The following is a 21,007-nucleotide window of genomic DNA, read 5'->3' as shown; positions in this document are numbered from 1 at the left end:
GCTCGCATTGCATGGTCAGCTCTCCTGTCACACACCAACAAAACCTCTGTACCCACACAGTGACATTATACTGACTGAATTGTTGCATAACAAAGAGCATTGTCTCCTGGTAAGTATGCAGAGTTAATAATATAACTAACAAATGTTAATAATGTAATTAGCCTCAGATGTACAACCTGCATGATGAACAGGTGTATTTCCTTGCAATAGTGCGCAAATGGCTGGGGCTTCCTGTGTTTGGTCTATTTATTTTGAACAGAGAGAAGACCAAATATCTGCATGGATCATAGTTTGGTCATATGTAGAACATTCATTTAAACATAGAGAGAGAGTATTGTAATACCAACAGCTGCTGCCGCACATGCAGAAGGTAGGGGCAAGACAAAGACGGTGAGCCCTAAGGCTAGACCTTAACGACTTTCCACAACTACCCTAAATAATAGTGGACAACTTGGCAGCAATCCCCTCCCTGTGCACAAAGGGAAAACACATAATAACAAACAAACAAATACAGACAGTTAATAAGTCTATGGTCAGAAATGGACAATGAAGTAAAAAATCATAACCAGCAGAACAGTCAAGAGCAGAGGGTCTAAGAAAATCGATGGAAATCGATTGGAGGGTGACAGGAGCTGCTCCTGTCACCTTTTCTTAAACGCCAAGATCAAGGAGTTTAAGGAGTTAATGATAGGTGAGATCGCTGCGGCCAGTCATTAACAGTTAGGACAAGGCTGCTATCATATACAACTTGGACCTTATGGTGTACCGCTACGGCATGGGTCGTTTGGGAACAGGCAGCCATGCCCTATAGGTATGGCATGGGTTGTCTCTGGGTTAATCCTGAATATCTGCTCTTATTCTGTATATATGGACACTGCACAGTACCACTTCTCCTGTCCTGTATGCTGGGTGTAATCCTCAGTATCTGCTCTTATTCTGTATATATATATATATATATATATATATATATATATATATATATATACAGTGCACAGTACCAATTCTCCTGTCCTGTATACTGGGTGTAATCCTTAGTATCTGCTCTTATTCTGTATATATGGACACTGCACAGTACCACTTCTCCTGTCCCGTATGCTGGGTGTAATCCTCAGTATCTGCTCTTATTGCACAGTATCACTTCTCCTGTGCTGTATGCTCGGTATAATCCTCAGTATCTGCTCTTATTCTGTATATATGGACACCGCACAGTACCACTTCTCCTGTCCTGTATACTGGGTGTAATCCTCAGTATCTGCTCTTATTCTGTATATATGGACACTGCACAGTACCACTTCTCCTGTCCCGTATGCTGGGTGTAATCCTCAGTATCTGCTCTTATTGCACAGTATCACTTCTCCTGTCCTGTATGCTGGGTGTAATCCTCAGTATCTGCTCTTATTGCACAGTATCACTTCTCCTGTGCTGTATGCTCGGTATAATCCTCAGTATCTGCTCTTATTCTGTATATATGGACACTGCACAGTACCACTTCTCCTGTCCCCTATGCTGGGTGTAATCCTCAGTATCTGCTCTTATTCTGTATATATGGACACTGCACAGTACCACTTCTCCGGTCCTGTATGCTGGGTGTAATCCTCAGTATATATACACTGCACAGTACCACTTCTCCTGTCCTGTATGCTGGGTGTAATCCTCAGTATCTGCTCTTATTGCACAGTATCACTTCTCCTGTGCTGTATGCTCGGTATAATCCTCAGTATCTGCTCTTATTCTGTATATATGGACACTGCACAGTACCACTTCTCCTGTCCTGTATGCTGGGTGTAATCCTCAGTATATATACACTGCACAGTACCACTTCTCCTGTCCTGTATGCTGGGTGTAATCCTCAGTATATATACACTGCACAGTACCACTTCTCCTATCCTGTATGCTGGGTGTAATCCTCAGTATATATACACTGCACAGTACCACTTCTCCTGTCCTGTATGCTGGGTGTAATCCTCAGTATATATACACTGCACAGTACCACTTCTCCGGTCCTGTATGCTGGGTATAATCCTCAGTATCTGCTCTTATTGCACAGTATCACTTCTCCTGTATGCTGGGTGTAATCCTCAGTATCTGCTCTTATTGCACAGTATCACTTCTCCTGTATGCTGCGGGTAATCCTCAGTATCTGCTCTTATTGCACAGTATCACTTCTCCTATATGCTCAGTTTAATCCTCAGTATCTGCTATTATTGCACAGTATCACTTCTCCTGTCCTGTATGCTGGGTGTAATCTTCAGTATATATACACTGCACAGTACCACTTCTCCTGTCCTGTATGCTGGGTGTAATCCTCAGTATATATACACTGCACAGTACCACTTCTCCTGTCCTGTATGCTGGGTGTAATCCTCAGTATATATACACTGCACAGTACCACTTCTCCTGTCCTGTATGCTGGGTGTAATCCTCAGTATATATACACTGCACAGTACCACTTCTCCTGTCCTGTATGCTGGGTGTAATCCTCAGTATATATACACTGCACAGTACCACTTCTCCGGTCCTGTATGCTGGGTATAATCCTCAGTATCTGCTCTTATTGCACAGTATCACTTCTCCTGTATGCTGGGTGTAATCTTCAGTATATATACACTGCACAGTACCACTTCTCCGGTCCTGTATGCTGGGTGTAATCCTCAGTATCTGCTCTTATTGCACAGTATCACTTCCCCTGTATGCTCAGTATAATCCTCAGTATCTGCTCTTATTGCACAGTATCACTTCCCCTGTCCTGTATGCTCAGTATAATCCTCAGTATCTGCTGTTATTGCACAGTATCACTTCTCCTGTATGCTGGGGGTAGGTGTCAGTATGAGGATATTGGTAAGTGATGTGAGGAGATAGTGGGAGGAGCTAGTACACAGTGGGATCAGCGTATACGCTTCCCATAACAACCAATCACAGCTCAGCTTACATCTTACCACAGCAGAGAGCTGCGCTGTAATTGGCTGATTGGTTGCTATGGGCAGAGTACAGAAGTCTCTATATTACACTTTTATGTCACAATGTGCCAGCACAGGGTCTGTAATGGCAGCAGAACATCTGTGAGTGGGATCCTGCCATAAAGCACTCTGTAGAAGAGAGGTGCTGTAAACAAACATGGAGGAGACAGAACTACATCTCCCATCATCCCTGGTGTGTGAGGAAGGAGTTATGAGGAGATGGAGAAGTGAGGTAAAAGATGGAGCTGATAATGTGTGTGTTACTTCTGTCAGAGCATAGTGAGAATCCATTATGGGACATCCATTATATCTGAGGTAGAGAGTGAGAAAGAAAGAGAGCATCCTCCATTTTGTGTAAGCACTAAGGGATAGATACTCCATTTTGTCTGAGGTATACTGGCACAAAGACTCCATTTTGTCTGATGTATACTGGCATAAAGACTCCATTTTGTCTGAGGTATACTGGGATAGAGACCCCATTTTGTCTGAGGTATACTGGGAAAGAGACCCAATTTTGTCTGAGGTATACTGGGATAGAGACCCCATTCTGTCTGAGGTATACTGGGATAGAGACCCCATTTTGTCTGAGGTATACTGGGATAGAGACCCCATTTTGTCTGAGGTATACTGGGATAGAGACTCCATTTTGAATAAAGTACTCTGAAATAGAGACTCCATTTTGACTGAGGTATACTGGGATAGAGACCCCATTTTGTCTGAGGTATACTGGGATAGAGACCCCATTTTGTCTGAGGTACACTGGGATAGAGACTTACTTTTGTCTGAGGTATACTGGGACAGAGACTCAATTGTGTCCGAGGAACACTGGGATATAGACTCCATTTTTGCGTGAGGCACTAAGGGATATATACTCCATTTTTTCTGAGGTACACTGGGATAGAGACCCCATTTTGTCTGAGGTATACTGGGATAGAGACCCCATTTTGTCTGAGGTACACTGGGATAGAGACTTACTTTTGTCTGAGGTATACTGGGACAGAGACTCAATTGTGTCCGAGGAACACTGGGATATAGACTCCATTTTTGTGTGAGGCACTAAGGGATATATACTCCATTTTTTCTGAGGTACACTGGGATAGAGACTCGATTTTGTGTGAGGTACAAAATGTATATTTCAGTCAGTATTGTGGTCCTCATATTGCAACCAAAAACAGGATTAAAAACATAGAAAGGATCTGTTCACACAATGTTGAAATTGAGTGAATGGCCGCCATTTAATGGCAAATATTTGCTGTTATTTTAAAACAACGGCTGTTATATTGAAATAATGGCCGTTATTTACTGTTATATGGCGGCCATCCACTCAATTTCAACATTGTGTGAACAGATCCTTTCTATGTTTTTAATCCACTCCTGGTTTTGGTTGCAATATGAGGACCACAATACTGACTGAAATATACGTAGTGTGAACCCAGCCTAACTGTAATTAAAAACAACTTTGCATATTCTGACAGAGAATTAGTATCTAGCCTATATGTAATTTACTTCATAAAAAAAAAAAAAACTTGTGTGAAAGTGAAAGTTATAACATTGGCCACTAGGTGTCAATATTTTTAGCTCTACTGCCTGTTGTCAATGAATGAATATAAATAATTATAGGAATTTAGATGGTGACCAGGAAGTGTGGGAGGGATATTCAAAGCTCTGCTCCTATGCTGTCAATCACAGTGCAGGGAGAGAGCAACAGACATAATAGATGCACATTAGGTAAACTGCTGAACTAATCTTTTATACTTTGTGTATATGATTGTGGCTTCAATAATTTTATTATTATGCAATTTGGCAAAATTGTGGGTAAAATTGTGTAATTGTAACTGCAAATTTGCTGTAAAAAAAATTACGCAAGTTTATCACGATTGATGCTACGTTTTCAAAAATTGTGCTAACTTTAACCAAAATGCTGGGTTCCCACTGTGCTTTTGCAGTAAATTTTTTACCTGTTTTATGCAATAATGGATGAAAAAAACTAGTGAAAAAACTGATGTGTTTGTGTGCATCCATTTTAATACATTTTTCCACTGACTTCGATTATAAAAATAAAAATTGATCAAAACCACACAAATACATCAATTTTTTCATCTGTTGTTTTCATGAAACGGATGAGAAAAATGAACTGCAAGAATGCAGTGTGAACTCAGTCTAAATTTGCTGCAAAAACGTACACAATTTTGCTATTGGCATAAAGCTTTCTAGAATAGTGCAATTTTAAATTGTAATTTTGCGTTAAAAAATTACACAATTTCTTCCCCCAATTGCTGCAATTTTTTTTTAAATTGCACAATTTGTGGTCAAAAATTACACAGGTTTTTATAGTTTTCACAAATGTTTCTAAAATTACAATTTTTTTTGCTCTCAAATTCAGAATAAAAATTTCTGTTATCTTTTAAAAATTTGCTCCAATCACAGGAAAAATTTGTAATATTTGCCTGCAAATAATTGTGTGATTTTAGAAACGTTTTATCCAAACTTTTCTCCGAAAAATTTCTTAATTTTTGACTGTGAATTTGCAGTGAAAGATTGCACAATTTTTGAAAAATTTTCTGCAATTTTCATAAATGCATTAATCACAAATAAACTGCATGGATAGGCGTTAAGATAATGATGTCTGTACAATGCCGTCCCTGCAGAAAAGAACGGGCGCTGACCCTAAAGCATTGTATTACACTGTCTAAGGGACCCTAAAACCCTGTATAACGCTGTCTAAGAGACCCTAAAGCCCTATATAACACTGTCTAAGAGACCCTAAGGCCCTGTATAACACTGTCTAAGAAAACCTAAAGCCCTATTTAGCAGTCTTAGAGACCCTAAAGCCTTCTATAACACTGTCTATGAGACCTTAAAGCCCTGTATAATACTGTCTAAGAGACCCTAAAGCATTGTATAACACTGTCTCTTAGACAGTATTATAGAGGGCTTTAGGGTCTCTTAGAACGTGTTATACAGGGCCTTAGAGTCTCTTAGTCAATGCTATACAGTGCTTTAGGGTCCCTTAGAGTCTAAGGGATCCTAAAGCACTGTATAACACTGACTAAGAGACTCTATAACCCTCTTAAGAGACCTTAAAGAAGAAGTCCAGTGAAATTTTTCTTTAAAGTATTGTATTGCCCCTTAAAAGTTATACAAATCACCAACATACACTTATTATAGGAAATGCTTATGAAGTGTTTTTTTCCCTGCACTTACTACTGCATCAAGGCTTCACTTCCTGGATAAAATGGTGAAGTCACTTCCTGGATAAACATGGTGATGTCACTTCCTGGATAAACATGGGGATGTCACTTCCTGGATAACATGGTGATGTCACTTCCTGGATAACATGGTGATGTCACTTCCTGGATAACATGGTGATGTCACTTCCTGGATAACATGGTAATGTCACTTCCTGGATAACATGGTGATGTCACGACCCGACTACCAGAGCTGTGCGGGCTGTGGCTGCTGGAGAGGATGATGGCAGAGGGACACTGAGGGACACAGGGCACTGGAGGGACACTGAGCATCCCTCTTCCATCATCCTCTGCGATCGGACCGTGCCCGCTAATACAGTAATAAGATGCAGCTGTCAAACATGACAGCTGCATCCGATTACCGGACGCAGCATTTCTCTGGTGTCTAGTGGGGGAGATCTCCGTTACTGATACCGGCCGGGGACGGCTCCAAGATGGCGCCGTCCCCGGCTCGGCACTCGTGTATATACTAGAAGTCCCCCAGGGGGGAATAACCCTAACCCCAGGGGGGGAATAACCCTAACCCCAGGGGGGGAATAACCCTAACCCCAGGGGGAATAACCCCAACCCCAGGGGGGGAATAACCCTAACCCCAGGGGGGAATAACCCTAACCCCAGGGGGGAATAACCCTAACCCCAGGGGGAATAACCCCAACCCCAGGGGGGGAATAACCCTAACCCCAGGGGGGAATAACCCTAACCCCAACCCCAGGGGGAATAACCCTAACCCCAGGGGGGGAATAACCCTAACCCCAGGGGGGGAATAACCCTAACCCCAGGGGGGGAATAACCCTAACCCCAGGGGGGGAATAACCCTAACCCCAGGGGGGGAATAACCCTAACCCCAGGGGGGCTTCTAGTATATGTGTAAAAAAAAGCGCCAAAAAATCCCAAAGTGCAAAATTGTGCATTTTTGGTCGCATCAAATCCAGAAAAAATGTAATAAAAAGCGATCAAAAAGTCGCATATGCGCAATAAAGGTACCGATAGAAAGTAAACATTATGGCGCAAAAAATGACACCTCACACAGCCCCATAGACCAAAGGATAAAAGCGCTATAAGCCTGGGAATGGAGCGATTTTAAGGGACGTATATTTGTTAACAATGGTTTGAATTTTTACAGGCCATCCGATACAATATAAGTTAAACATGTTATATATCGTTTTAATCGAACCGACTTGAGGAACATACATAACATGTCAGTTTTACCCCAGGGCGAATGGCGTTAAAACAAATAGCCCCCAAATAAAAGAAATGCTTTTTTTTTTTCAATTTCACCACACTTTGAATTTTTTTCTGGTTTCGCAGTGTACTTTATGCAAAAATTCAGTCTGTCATTGCAAAGTACAATCAGTGTAGCAAAAAAAAAGGGCTCATGTGGGTTTCTAGGTGGAAAAATGCAAGTGTTATGGCCTTTTAAACACAAGGAGGAAAAATCTGAAAATGCAAAAACAAAAATGGGCCCCGTCCTTAAAGGGTTAAAACCCTGAATAATACTGTCTAAGAGATCCTAAAGCCCTGTATAATACTGTCTAAGAGATCCTAAAGCATTGTATAACAATGTCTAAGGGACCCAAAAGCCCTGTATAATACTGTCTAAGGGACCTTGAAGCCCAGTTTACCACTGTTTAAAAAGACCTATTTGGGTCTTAGCTTCCAGAGAATTGTCAATCAAGCAGGGAATGGATTGTGGCATAAGGACTTACATGGATTAAAAGAGATTACACATATATCCAAACTGTAGTTTGACATTTTTGAAGGGGTAACATACATTTCCTATTGATATTATACTTTTTTAGTTCTCTAAACTACATTTTATCGATTTGGAATTTAGGGCTAATACAGGAAGAAAATAGAATAACATTTCATAAAAGGAGATGGAGTTAAACATTTAAATAAAACACTACTGAACAAATCAGATGATTTTATATAAAATATTTTTCTCTACAAAAAAAATGTTTAATACTTTTCAAAACATTTATTACTTACTTGATTCTGTAGTTGGAATGGTCGATGCTGTAGTAGTAGTAGTGGTGGTTGTAGGAGTTGTAGTAGTAGTAGTGGTAGTTGTAGGAGATGTAGTGGTAGTAGTGGTGGTTGTAGGAGATGTAGTGGTGGTGGTTGTGGTAGTAGTAGTGGTGGTTGTGGTAGTAGTAGTAGTGGTTGTAGGACTTGTAGTCGTGGTTGTGGGGGTTGTGGGGGTTCTTAGAGTTGTGGTGGTTGTAGGACTTGTAGTGGTGGTTGTGGAAGCTATAGTGGTGGTTCTTGGAGTTGTAGTAAATAAAGATGAAGTAGATGGCAATGTTTTAGTTGTAATAAAAGTTCTCGGAGCTCCAGTAGATATTATAGTGGGCGTTGTCAGAGGTATGGTAGATGTTACAGTCGGTGTTGTAGGATCTACAGTAGATGTTACCAACTGTGTTGTAGAAGGGATGGTAGATGTTTCCATCTGTGTTGTAGAAGGGATGGTAGATGTTTCCATCTGTGTTGTAGAAGGGATGGTAGATGTTACAGTCGGTGTTGTAGGATCTACAGTAGATGTTTCCATCTGTGTTGTAGAAGGGATGGTAGATGTTTCCATCTGTGTTGTAGAAGGGATGGTAGATGTTTCCATCTGTGTTGTAGAAGGGATGGTAGATGTTTCCATCTGTGTTTTAGAAGGGATGGTAGATGTTTCCATCTGTGTTGTAGAAGGGATGGTAGATGTTTCCATCTGTGTTGTAGTTATAAGAGATGTTACAATCAGTGATGTAGAAGATACAGGAGCTGTTCTAGTCTGTGATATTGAAGTTATAGGAGTTGTTTCCAGATGTGATGTTGAAGATACTGAAGATATTAAAGTCTCGGAAGTAGAAGATAGAGATAATTCCGTCTGTGATAAAGAAGTTATGGCAGATGTTTCTATCTGTGATGAAGAAGATACTGAAGATGTTCCAGTCTGTGTTGTAGAAGATGCGGGAGATGTTCCCATCTGGGATATAGAAGTTATGGGAGTTGTCTCTGGCTGTGATGAAGAAGATGAAGCAGATGTTTCAGTCTGTGGTATAGAAATCACAACAGATGTTTCCATTCGAGATGTAGAAGTTCTGGAAGATGTTTCCATCTGTGATACAGAAGTTACGGGAGATGTTTCCATTTGTGATATAGAAGTTCTGGAGGATGTTTCCATCTGTGATATAGAGGTTATTCGAGATGTTTCCATCTGTGATATGGAAGTTATGGAAGATGTTTCCATCTGGGATATAGAAGTTATGGGAGTTGTCTCTGGCTGTGATGAAGAAGATGAAGCAGATGTTTCAGTCTGTGATGTAGAAATTACAACAGATGTTTCCATTTGTGATGTAGAAGTTATGAGAGATGTTTCCATCTGTGATGTAGCAGTTACAGAAGACGTTTCTATCTGTGATGTAGAAGATGCTAAAGATGTTCCGCTCTGTGATGTAGGAGATACAGGAGAAGTTCCAGTCTGTGATATAGAAGTTATGGGAGATGTTTCCATCTGTGATATAGAAGTTACGGGAGATGTTTCCATCTGTGATATAGAAGTTACGGGAGATGTTTCCATCTGTGATGTGTAAGTTATGGGAGATGTTTCCATCTGTGACGTAGAAGTTATGGAAGATGTTTCCATCGGTGATGTAGAAGTTATCGGAGATGATACTGGCTGTGATGTAGAAGATGAAGGAGTCTGTGATGTAGAAGTTATGGGAGATGTTTCCAACTGTGATGTAGAAGTTATGGAAGATGTTTCCATCGGTGATGTAGAAGTTAGAGGAGATGTTTCCATCGGTGATGTAGAAGTTATGGAAGATGTTTCCATCTGTGATGTAGAACTTATGGAAGATGTTTCCATTGGTGATGTAGAAGTTATGGAAGATGTTTCCGTCGGTGAAATAGAAGTTGCGGGAGATGTTTCCATCTGTGATGTAGAACTTATGGAAGATGTTTCCATCTGTGATGTAGTGGTGACTGGAGATGATACTGGCTGGGATGTAAAAGTTATGGGAGACGTTTCCATCTGTAATGTAAAAGATACTGAAGACAAAGATGAAGGCGAGGTTTCAGTCTGTGATTTTGAAGTTACAGGATATGTTTTCATCTGTGATATAGAAGTGACGGGAGATGTTTTTGGCTGTGATGTAGAGGTTTCCAACTGTGATGTAGAAGTTAGGTGAGAAGTTATAGTTTCAGTCTGTGATATAGAAGTTATGGGAGATGTTTCTGGCTGAGATGTAGAAAATAAAAGAGATGTAGACAGTACAAAAGATGTTTCCATCTGTGATGTAGAAGATACACTAAATGTTTCCGTCTGTGATATAGAAGTTACTGAAGATGTTTCCATCTTTGATGTAGAAGTTACAAGAGATGATACTGGCTGTGATTTTGAAGATGTTTCCATCTGTGATGTAAAAGTCATGGGTGACCTTTCCGTCTGTGATGTAGAAATTGCGGGAGATGTTTCTGGTTGTGATGTAGAAGCTGATGCAGATGTTTCCATCTGTGATGTAGAAGTTATGGAAGATGTTTCCATCGGTGATGTGGAAGATAAAGGCGATGTTTCCATCTGTGATGTAGAAGGGATGGTAGATGTTTCCATCTGTGATGTAGAAGTTATGGAAGATGTTTCCATCTGTGATGTAGAAGTTATGGAAGATGTTTCCATCGGTGATGTAGAAGTTATGGAAGATGTTTCCATCTGTGATGTAGAAGTTATGGGAGATGTTTCCATCGGTGATGTAGAAGTTATGGAAGATGTTTCCATCGGTGATGTAGAAGTTATCAGAGATGATACTGGCTGTGATGTAGAAGATGAAGGAGTCTGTGATGTAGAAGTTATGGGAGATGTTTCCATCTGTGATGTAGAAGTTATGGAAGATATTCCCATCGGTGATGTAGAAGTTACAGGAGATGTTTCCATCGGTGATGTAGAAGTTATGGAAGATGTTTCCATTGGTGATGTAGAAGTTATGGAAGATGTTTCCGTCGGTGGAATAGAAGTTGCGGGAGATGTTTCCATCTGTGATGTAGAAGTTATGGAAGATGTTTCCATTGGTGATGTAGAAGTTATGGAAGATGTTTCCATCTGTGATGTAAAAGTTATGGGAGATGTTTCCATCGGTGATGTAGAAGTTATGGAAGATGTTTCCATCTGTGATGTAGAAGTTATGGAAGATGTTCCCATCGGTGATGTAGAAGTTATGGAAGATGTTCCCATCGGTGATGTAGAAGTTACAGGAGATGTTTCCATCGGTGATGTAGAAGTTATGGAAGATGTTTCCATTGGTGATGTAGAAGTTATGGAAGATGTTTCCGTCGGTGGAATAGAAGTTGCGGGAGATGTTTCCATCTGTGATGTAGAAGTTATGGAAGATGTTTCCATCGGTGATGTAGAAGTTATGGAAGATGTTTCCATCTGTGATGTAAAAGTTATGGGAGATGTTTCCATCGGTGATGTAGAAGTTATGGAAGATGTTTCCATCGGTGATGTAGAAGTTATCAGAGATGATACTGGCTGTGATGTAGAAGATGAAGGAGTCTGTGATGTAGAAGTTATGGGAGATGTTTCCATCTTTGATGTAGAAGTTATGGAAGATGTTTCCATCGGTGATGTAGAAGTTACAGGTGATGTTTCCATCTGTGATGTAGAAGTTATGGAAGATGTTTCCATTGGTGATGTAGAAGTTATGGAAGATGTTTCCGTCGGTGAAATAGAAGTTGCGGGAGATGTTTCCATCTGTGATGTAGAAGTTATGGAAGATGTTTCCATCGGTGATGTAGAAGTTATTGGAGATGATACTGGCTGTGATGTAGAAGATGAAGGAGTCTGTGATGTAGAAGTTATGGGAGATGTTTCCATCTGTGATGTAGAAGTTACAGGAGATGTTTGTTGCAGTGATGTAAAAGATGAAGAAGATGTTTCCATCTGTAAAGTAGAAGATACCAGAGATGTTTGAGTCTGTGATATAGAGGGTACATTAGATGTTTCCATCTGTGATATAGAAGTTAAACGAGATGTTACAGTCTGTGATGTAGCAAAAACAGGAGATGTTTCAGTCTGAGAAAAGGAAGTTATGGTAGATGTTTCCATCTGTGATATAGAAGTTACGGGTGATGTTTCTGGCAGTGATGTAGAAGATGAAAGAGAGGTTTCCATAAGTGATGTGGAAGGAAAAGGCGATGTTTCAGTCTCTAATATGGAAGTTTTTGAAGATGTTTCCATACCGGATGTAGAAGTTATGGAAGATGTTTCCATCTGTGATATAGAAGTGACAGCAGATGATACTGGCTGTGATGTTGAGGATGTTTCCATCTGTGATGTAGAAGTTATGGAAGATGTTTCCATCTGTGATGTAGAAGTTATGGAAGATGTTTCCATTGGTGATGTAGAAGTTATGGAAGATGTTTCCATCTGTGATGTAGAAGTTATGGAAGATGTTTCCATTGGTGATGTAGAAGTTATGGAAGATGTTTCCGTCGGTGAAATAGAAGTTGCGGGAGTTGTTTCCATCTGTGATGTAGAAGTTATGGAAGATGTTTCCATCGGTGATGTAGAAGTTATTGGAGATGATACTGGCTGTGATGTAGAAGATGAAGGAGTCTGTGATGTAGAAGTTATGGGAGATGTTTCCATCTGTGATGTAGAAGTTACAGGAGATGTTTGTTGCAGTGATGTAAAAGATGAAGAAGATGTTTCCATCTGTAAAGTAGAAGATACCAGAGATGTTTGAGTCTGTGATATAGAGGGTACATTAGATGTTTCCATCTGTGATATAGAAGTTAAACGAGATGTTACAGTCTGTGATGTAGCAAAAACAGGAGATGTTTCAGTCTGAGAAAAGGAAGTTATGGTAGATGTTTCCATCTGTGATATAGAAGTTACGGGTGATGTTTCTGGCAGTGATGTAGAAGATGAAAGAGAGGTTTCCATAAGTGATGTGGAAGGAAAAGGCGATGCTTCAGTCTCTAATATGGAAGTTTTTGAAGATGTTTCCATACCGGATGTAGAAGTTATGGAAGATGTTTCCATCTGTGATATAGAAGTGACAGCAGATGATACTGGCTGTGATGTTGAGGATGTTTCCATCTGTGATGTAGAAGTTATGGAAGATGTTTCCATCTGTGATGTAGAAGTTATGGAAGATGTTTCCATCGGTGATGTAGAAGTTATGGAAGATGTTTCCATCTGTGATGTAGAAGTTATGGAAGATGTTTCCATTGGTGATGTAGAAGTTATGGAAGATGTTTCCGTCGGTGAAATAGAAGTTGCGGGAGATGTTTCCATCTGTGATGTAGAAGTTATGGAAGATGTTTCCATCGGTGATGTAGAAGTTATTGGAGATGATACTGGCTGTGATGTAGAAGATGAAGGAGTCTGTGATGTAGAAGTTATGGGAGATGTTTCCATCTGTGATGTAGAAGTTATGGAAGATGTTTCCATCGGTGATGTAGAAGTTAATGGAGATGATACTGGCTGTGATGTAGAAGTTATGGAAGATGTTTCCATCTGTGATGTAGAAGTTATGGAAGATGTTTCCATCGGTGATGTAGAAGTTATGGAAGATGTTTCCATCTGTGATGTAGAAGTTATGGAAGATGTTTCCATCTGTGATGTAGAAGTTATGGAAGATGTTTCCATCTGTGATGTAGTAGTTAATCGAGATGATACTGGCTGTGATGTAGAAGTTATGGAAGATGTTTCCATCTGTGATGTAGAAGTTATGGAAGATGTTTCCATCTGTGATGTAGAAGTTATGGGAGATGTTTCTGGCTGTGATGTAGAAGTTATGGAAGATGTTTCCATCTGTGATGTAGACGTTATGGAAGATGTTTCCATTGGTGATGTAGAAGTTATGGAAGATGTTTCCGTCGGTGATATAGAAGTTGTGGGAGATGTTTCCATCTGTGATGTAGAAGTTACAGCAGATGATACTGGCTGTGATGTTGAGGATGTTTCCATCTGTGATGTAGAAATTATGGAAGAGGTTTCCATCTGTGATGTAGAAGTAATGGAAGATGTTTCCATCTGTGATGTAGAAGTTATGGGAGATGTTTCCATCGGTGATGTAGAAGTTATGGAAGATGTTTCCATCGGTGATGTAGAAGTTATCGGAGATGATACTGGCTGTGATGTAGAAGATGAAGGAGTCTGTGATGTAGAAGTTAAGGAAGATGTTTTCATCGGTGATGTAGAAGTTATCGGAGATGATACTGGCTGTGATGTAGAAGATGAAGGAGCCTGTGATGTAGAAGTTATGGAAGATGTTTCCATCTGTGATGTAGAAGTTATACGAGATGTTTCTGGCTGTGATGTAGAAGTTATGGAAGATGTTTCTGGCTGTGATGTAGAAGTTATGGAAGATGTTTCCATTGGTGATGTAGAAGTTATGGAAGATGTTTCTGTCGGTGATATAGAAGTTGCGGGAGATGTTTCCATCTGTGATGTAGTGGTGACTGGAGATGATACTGGCTGTGATGTAAAAGTTATGGGAGACGTTTCCATCTGTAATGTAAAAAATACTGAAGACAAAGATGAAGGCGAGGTTTCAGTCTGTGATATAGAAGTTACAGGAGATGTTTTCATCTGTGATATAGAAGTGACGGGAGATGTTTTTGGCTGTGATGTAGAAGTTTCAAACTGTGATGTAGAAGTTAGGTGAGAAGTTATAGTTTCAGTCTGAGATATAGAAGTTATGGGAGATGTTTCTGGCTGAGATGTAGAAAATAAAGGAGATGTAGACAGTACAAAAGATGTTTCCATCTGTGATGTAGAAGATACACTAAATGTTTCCGTCTGTGATATAGAAGTCACTGAAGATGTTTCCATCTTTGATGTAGAAGTTACAGGAGATGATACTGGCTGTGATGTTGAAGATGTTTCCATCTGTGATGTAAAAGTCATGGGTGACCTTTCCGTCTGTGATGTAGAAGTTGCGGGAGATGTTTCTGGTTGTGATGTGGAAGCTGATGCAGATGTTTCTATCTGTGTTGTAGAAGGGATGGTAGATGTTTCCATTTGTGTTGTAGAAGGGATGGTAGATGTTTCCATCTGTGTTGTAGAAGGGATGGTAGATGTTTCCATCTGTGTTGTAGAAGAGATGGTAGATGTTTCCATCTGTGTTGTAGAAGGGATGGTAGATGTTTCCATCTGTGATGTAAAAGTTATGGGAGATGTTTCCATCTTTGATGTAGAAGTTATGGAAGATGTTTCCATCTGTGATGTAGAAGTTATGGAAGATGTTTCCATCTGTGATATAGAAGTTATGGAAGATGTTTCCATCGGTGATGTAGAAGTTATGGAAGATGTTTCCATCGTTGATGTAGAAGTTATGGAAGATGTTTCTGTCGGTGATATAGAAGTTGCCGGAGATGTTTCCATCTGTGATGTAGAAGTAATGGAAGATGTTTCCGTCGGTGATGTAGAAGTTATGGAAGATGTTTCCATCGGTGATGTAGAAGTTATGGGAGATGTTTCCATCTGTGATGTAGAAGTTATGGAAGATGTTTCCGTCGGTGATGTAGAAGTTATGGAAGATGTTTCCATCAGTGATGTAGAAGTTATTGGAGATGATACTGGCTGTGATGTAGAAGATGAAGGAGTCTGTGATGTAGAAGTTGTGGGAGATGTTTCCATCTGTGATGTAGAAGATACAGGAGATGTTTGTTGCAGTGATGTAAAAGATGAAGAAGATGTTTCCATCTGTAAAGTAGAAGATACCAGAGATGTTTGAGTCTGTGATATAGAGGGTACATTAGATGTTACAGTTTGTGATGTAGCAAAAACAGGAGATGTTTCAGTCTGAGAAAAGGAAGTTATGGGAGATGTTTCCATCTGTGATATAGAAGTTACGGGTGATGTTTCTGGCAGTGATGTAGAAGATGAAGGAGAGGTTTCCATATGTGATGTGGAAGGAAAAGGCGATGTTTCATTCTTTAATATAGAAGTTATTGAAGATGTTTTCATCTGTGATGTAGAGGTGACTGGAGATGATACTGGCTGTGATGTAGAAGATACGGGAGATGTTTCCATCTGTGATGTAGAAGATGAAGGAGTCTGTGATGTAGAACTTATGGGAGATGATACTGGCTGTGATGTAGAAGATACTAAAGATGAAGATGAAGGAGATGTTTCATTCTGTGAAATGGATGTTATGGGAGATGTTTCCATCTGTGGTATAGAAGTTACGGGTGATTTTTCTGGCTGTGATGTAGAAGATGAAGCAGATGTTTTCATCTGTGATGTGGAAGATAAAGGCAATGTTTCATTCTTTGATATAGAAGTTATTGAAGATGTTTCCATCTGTGATGTAGTGGTGACTGGAGATGATACTGGCTGTGATGTAAAAGTTATGGGAGACGTTTCCATCTGTAATGTAAACGATACTGAAGACAAAGATGAAGGTGAGGTCTCAGTCTGTGATATAGAAGTTACAGGAGATGTTTCCATCTGCGATGTGGAGAAAGAAGGAGATGTTTCAGTCTGTGATATAGAAGTTTTGGAAGATGTTTCCATGAGTAATGAAGAAGTTGCAGGAGACGTTTCTTGCTGTGATGTAAAAGATGAAGGAGATGTTTTTGTCTGTGATATAGAAGTTTTGGGAGTTGTTTCCATCGGTGGTATAGAAGTCATGGAAAATGTTTCAATTTGTGATGTAGAAGGTACAGGAGTTGTTTCCATTTGTGATGTAGACGATATGGAACATGTTACTTGCTGTGATGAAGATGATGAAGAAGGAGATGCTTCAGACTGTGATATATAAATTAAGGCGGATGTTTCAGTCGGTGATTTAGAAGTTACTAGAGATGTTTCAGAATGTGATATAGTAGTAATGGAAGATGATTCAGACTGTGGCATAGACGTTACAGGAAAGGTTTCCATCCGTGATGTAGATGATACAGAAGATGATTCCATCTGTGATGTAGATGATACAGGGAATGATTCCCTCTGTGATGTAGATGATACAGAAGATGATTCCATCTGTGATGTAGATGATACAGGGAATGATTCCCTCTGTGATGTAGATGATACAGAAGATGATTCCATCTGTGATGTAGATGATACAGAAGATGATTCCATCTGTGATGTAGATGATACAGAAGATGATTCCATCTGTGATGTAGATGATACAGGGGATGTTTCCATCTGTGATGTAGATGATACAGGGGATGATTCCATCTGTGATGTAGATGATACAGAAGATGTTTCCATCTGTGATGTAGATGATACAGGGGATGATTCCATCTGTGATGTAGATGATACAGGGGATGATTCCATCTGTGATGTAGATGATACAGGGGATGATTCCATCTGTGATGTAGATGATACAGGGGATGATTCCATCTGTGATGTAGGTGATACAGGGGATGATTCCATCTGTGATGTAGATGATACAGAAGATGATTCCATCTGTGATGTAGATGATACAGAAGATGATTCCATCTGTGATGTAGATGATACAGGGGATGTTTCCATCTGTGATGTAGATGATACAGGGGATGATTCCATCTGTGATGTAGAAGTTTTGGCAGATGTTTGAGTCTGTGATATAAAAGTTACAGGAGACGTTTCTGTCTGTGATACAGAAGTCATAGAAGATGTTTCAGTTTGTGATATAGAAATTATGGGAGATGTTTTAACCTTTGATATAGACGTTACGGGAGATGTTTCAGTCTTTGCTGTAGAAAATGAAGTAGATGTTTCCGTATGTGAAGTAAAAGATACAGGAGATGTTTCCGTCCATGATAAAGAAGTAATGTCAGATGTTTTAGTCTGTGATATGAATGTTACCATAGACGTTTCCATCTGTGATATAGAAACTATTGAAGATGGTTCAGTTTGGGATATAGAGGTGATTGAAGATGTTTTAGTCTCTGGCATAGAAGTTACGAGAGATGTTTCCATCTGTGATGTAGAAGATGAAGGAGATGTTTCTATCTGTGATGTAGTCGATACAGAAGATGATTCAGTTTGTGATATAGAACTTACTGGAAATGTTTCTGGCTGTGATATAGAAGATGTTTTCATCTGAGATATATTAGTTACGGGAGATGTTTCAGGCTGTGATGTAGAAGTTACAGGAGATGTTTTAGTCTGTGGTATAAAAGTTATGGAAGATGTTTCAGTCTGTGATATAGAGATGGCGGGAGATGTTTTCATCGTTGATATGGTAGTTACGGAAGGTGTTTCCATTTGTGATGTGGAATATACAGAGGGTGTTTTAGTCTGTGATATAGAGGTTCCAGATGATTCCATCTGTGATGTAGAAGTTATAGGAGATGTTATTGTCTGTGATGTAGAAGACGAAAGAGATAATTCAGTCTGTGATATCGAAGTGTTGGGAGATGTTTCCATTTGTGTAAAATTTGTTACTGTTTGTGATGCAGATGATGAAGGAGATGTTTCAGACTGTGATATAGAAGTAATGTAAGATGTTTCAGTCTGTGTTACTGGAGTTACGGTAGACGTTTCAGGTGATTTAGACGTTACGGGTGATGTTTGAGTTTGTGATATAAAAGTTATTGAATATGTTTCCATCTGTGATGTAGTTGATAGAGGAGATGATTCAGTCTGATATATAGACGTTATGGGAGATGTTTCAGACTGTAATTTGGAAGTTAGAGAAGATGTTTTCATCTGTGAAATATTAGTTACGGGAGATGTTTCCATCTCTGATGTAGAAGATAAAGGAGATGTCCCAGTCTGTGATATAGAAGTTATGGCAGATGTGTCCATCTGTAAAGTAGAAATTACAGGAGATGTTTCTGACTGTGATATAGACGTTATAGGAGATGTCCCAGTCTGTGGTATTAACATTATAGGAGATGTCCCAGTCTGTGGTATAGACGTTATGGGAGATGTCTCAGTCTGTGGTATAGACGTTATAGGAGATGTCCCAGTCTGTGGTATAGACGTTATAGGAGATGTCCCAGTCTGTGATATAGAAGTTACAGGAGATGTCTCAGTCTGTGGTATAGACGTTATGGGAGATGTCTCAGTCTGTGGTATAGACGTTATGGGAGATGTCTCAGTCTGTGGTATAGACGTTATGGGAGATGTCTCAGTCTGTGATATAGAAGTTACGGGAGATGTCCCAGTCTGTGATATAGAAGTTATGGCAGATGTTTCAGTCTGTGGTATAGAAGTTATGGAAGATGTCCTAGTCTGTGGTATAGAAGTTACGGGAGATGTCCCAGTCTGTGATATAGAAGTTATGGGAGATGTCTCAGTCTGTGGTATAGACGTTATGGGAGATGTCCCAGTCTGTGATATAGAAGTTATGGAAGATGTCTCAGTCTGTGATATAGAAGTTACGGGAGATGTCCCAGTCTGTGATATAGAAGTTACAGGAGATGTCCCAGTCTGTGGTATAGACGTTATAAGAGATGTCCCAGTCTGTGGTATAGAAGTTATGGCAGATGTCTCAGTCTGTGATATAGAAATTACGGGAGATGTCCCAGTCTGTGATATAGAAGTTACGGGAGATGTCCCAGTCTGTGATATAGACGTTATAAGAGATGTCCCAGTCTGTGATATAGACGTTATAAGAGATGTCCCAGTCTGTGATATAGAAGTTATGGCAGATGTGTCCATCTGTAAAGTAGAAATTACAGGAGATGTTTCTGACTGTGATGTAGAAGATGAAGGAGATGTTTTCATCTGTGATATAGAAGTTACAAGAGATATTGTCTGGGATTTAGAAATGATTGAAGGCGTCACCTCCTGTGATGTAGATGGTTTGGTAGATGGGACAATCTGTGTTGAAGTTATGGGAAATGGTACGGTCTGTGATGTGTCAGATTCCTTAGATGTGATTGTTTGTGATGTATTATTTATTATAAAATCTGTAATAGAGTTTTTTTTATTAATACCATCCACTTCATTCAATTGATTGGCCAATCTTCCTTCTTCATTTATATCCAATTGATTTAAAGTTCTGTCTTTCCCTGAAGGATAAAGAAATGAAGTTAGATCACGGTTCATTATTTACATAAGGTACAGTATTTAACCCGTTCAGGACACAGTTAATTATGGGCTTAAGGACACGGACCTCTTTTTCTAATATCACCTGCCTCGTTTTATGTGATAATTAGAAATGAGCGAAGCAGCTGGAAATTCTTTTTCGTACATTTTGGGTCGGATTAGTAAAAATTTGCCAGTCGAATACAAACAAATCTCAATAAAACAGCCAAACAATAGAAGCAACAATAGTGGGATTACAGAGTAACAATTTCTTTCAACAGATGTTGTTGTTACTGTGTCAAAATTGGAAAATTACGGTTTTAAAAAGTCAGCAAGTCAATCAATCTATTTCCGCCAGGGACAGTAGTGGACCTTGGTGGATCAGCGGCATAATATCAATTTACTCCCAGGACAGCAGTGGATATTGGTTAATGAGCTGTTAATCTCTTTACAGTTCCCAGTGAGTTATTAGGCCAGTTTGACATGGCATTAGACGCTGGACATTCCGTGTCCTGGCGGGTCACAGAACAGCCGGTGTCAGAGAAGATCATCCCGGCTGGTACTGCCGCACGCTCTATTGTGTACACTGACAGGTTTTCTGCAGCCGCTATTCAGGAAATGTCAGTTTCTTGCAGCCGCTATTATAGCATGTCATTTTCTTGCTGCGCCGCTGTAATAAGGATGAGGTTTAAAAAAAAAGGAAAAGTGTGCTTTGGAGGGAAATTTGAATGATCCAGGACGGCAGAAGAAAACTTGTAGGTAAAAATATGGTGGGTTTCATTCTTAACCAAAGGAGGTACAAATATCATATAAGCAGGATATCAATCATAAGAGAAATAAGGCAA

The 21,007-nt window shown here is 39.8% G+C and overlaps 1 protein-coding gene across 1 annotated transcript in view; it reads right to left on the bottom strand.

Moving 5' to 3' along the window:
* The window catches only part of LOC138769748 (serine-rich adhesin for platelets-like), a 46,802-nt gene that overhangs the window by 18,174 nt on the left and 7,621 nt on the right, over positions 1-21,007 (bottom strand). Inside the window, exon 2 of the mRNA XM_069948396.1 lies at positions 8,195-20,146. Within this exon, the coding sequence (XP_069804497.1) occupies positions 8,195-20,146 (11,952 nt within the window). The remainder of the gene's footprint in view (positions 1-8,194; positions 20,147-21,007) is intronic.

The sequence above is a fragment of the Dendropsophus ebraccatus genome, chromosome 1, assembly GCF_027789765.1.
Source record: "Dendropsophus ebraccatus isolate aDenEbr1 chromosome 1, aDenEbr1.pat, whole genome shotgun sequence".
Lineage (NCBI taxonomy): Eukaryota > Metazoa > Chordata > Amphibia > Anura > Hylidae > Dendropsophus > Dendropsophus ebraccatus.
The sequence above is the reverse complement of the archived record's forward strand: the minus strand, read 5'-3'. Positions and strand labels throughout refer to the sequence as shown.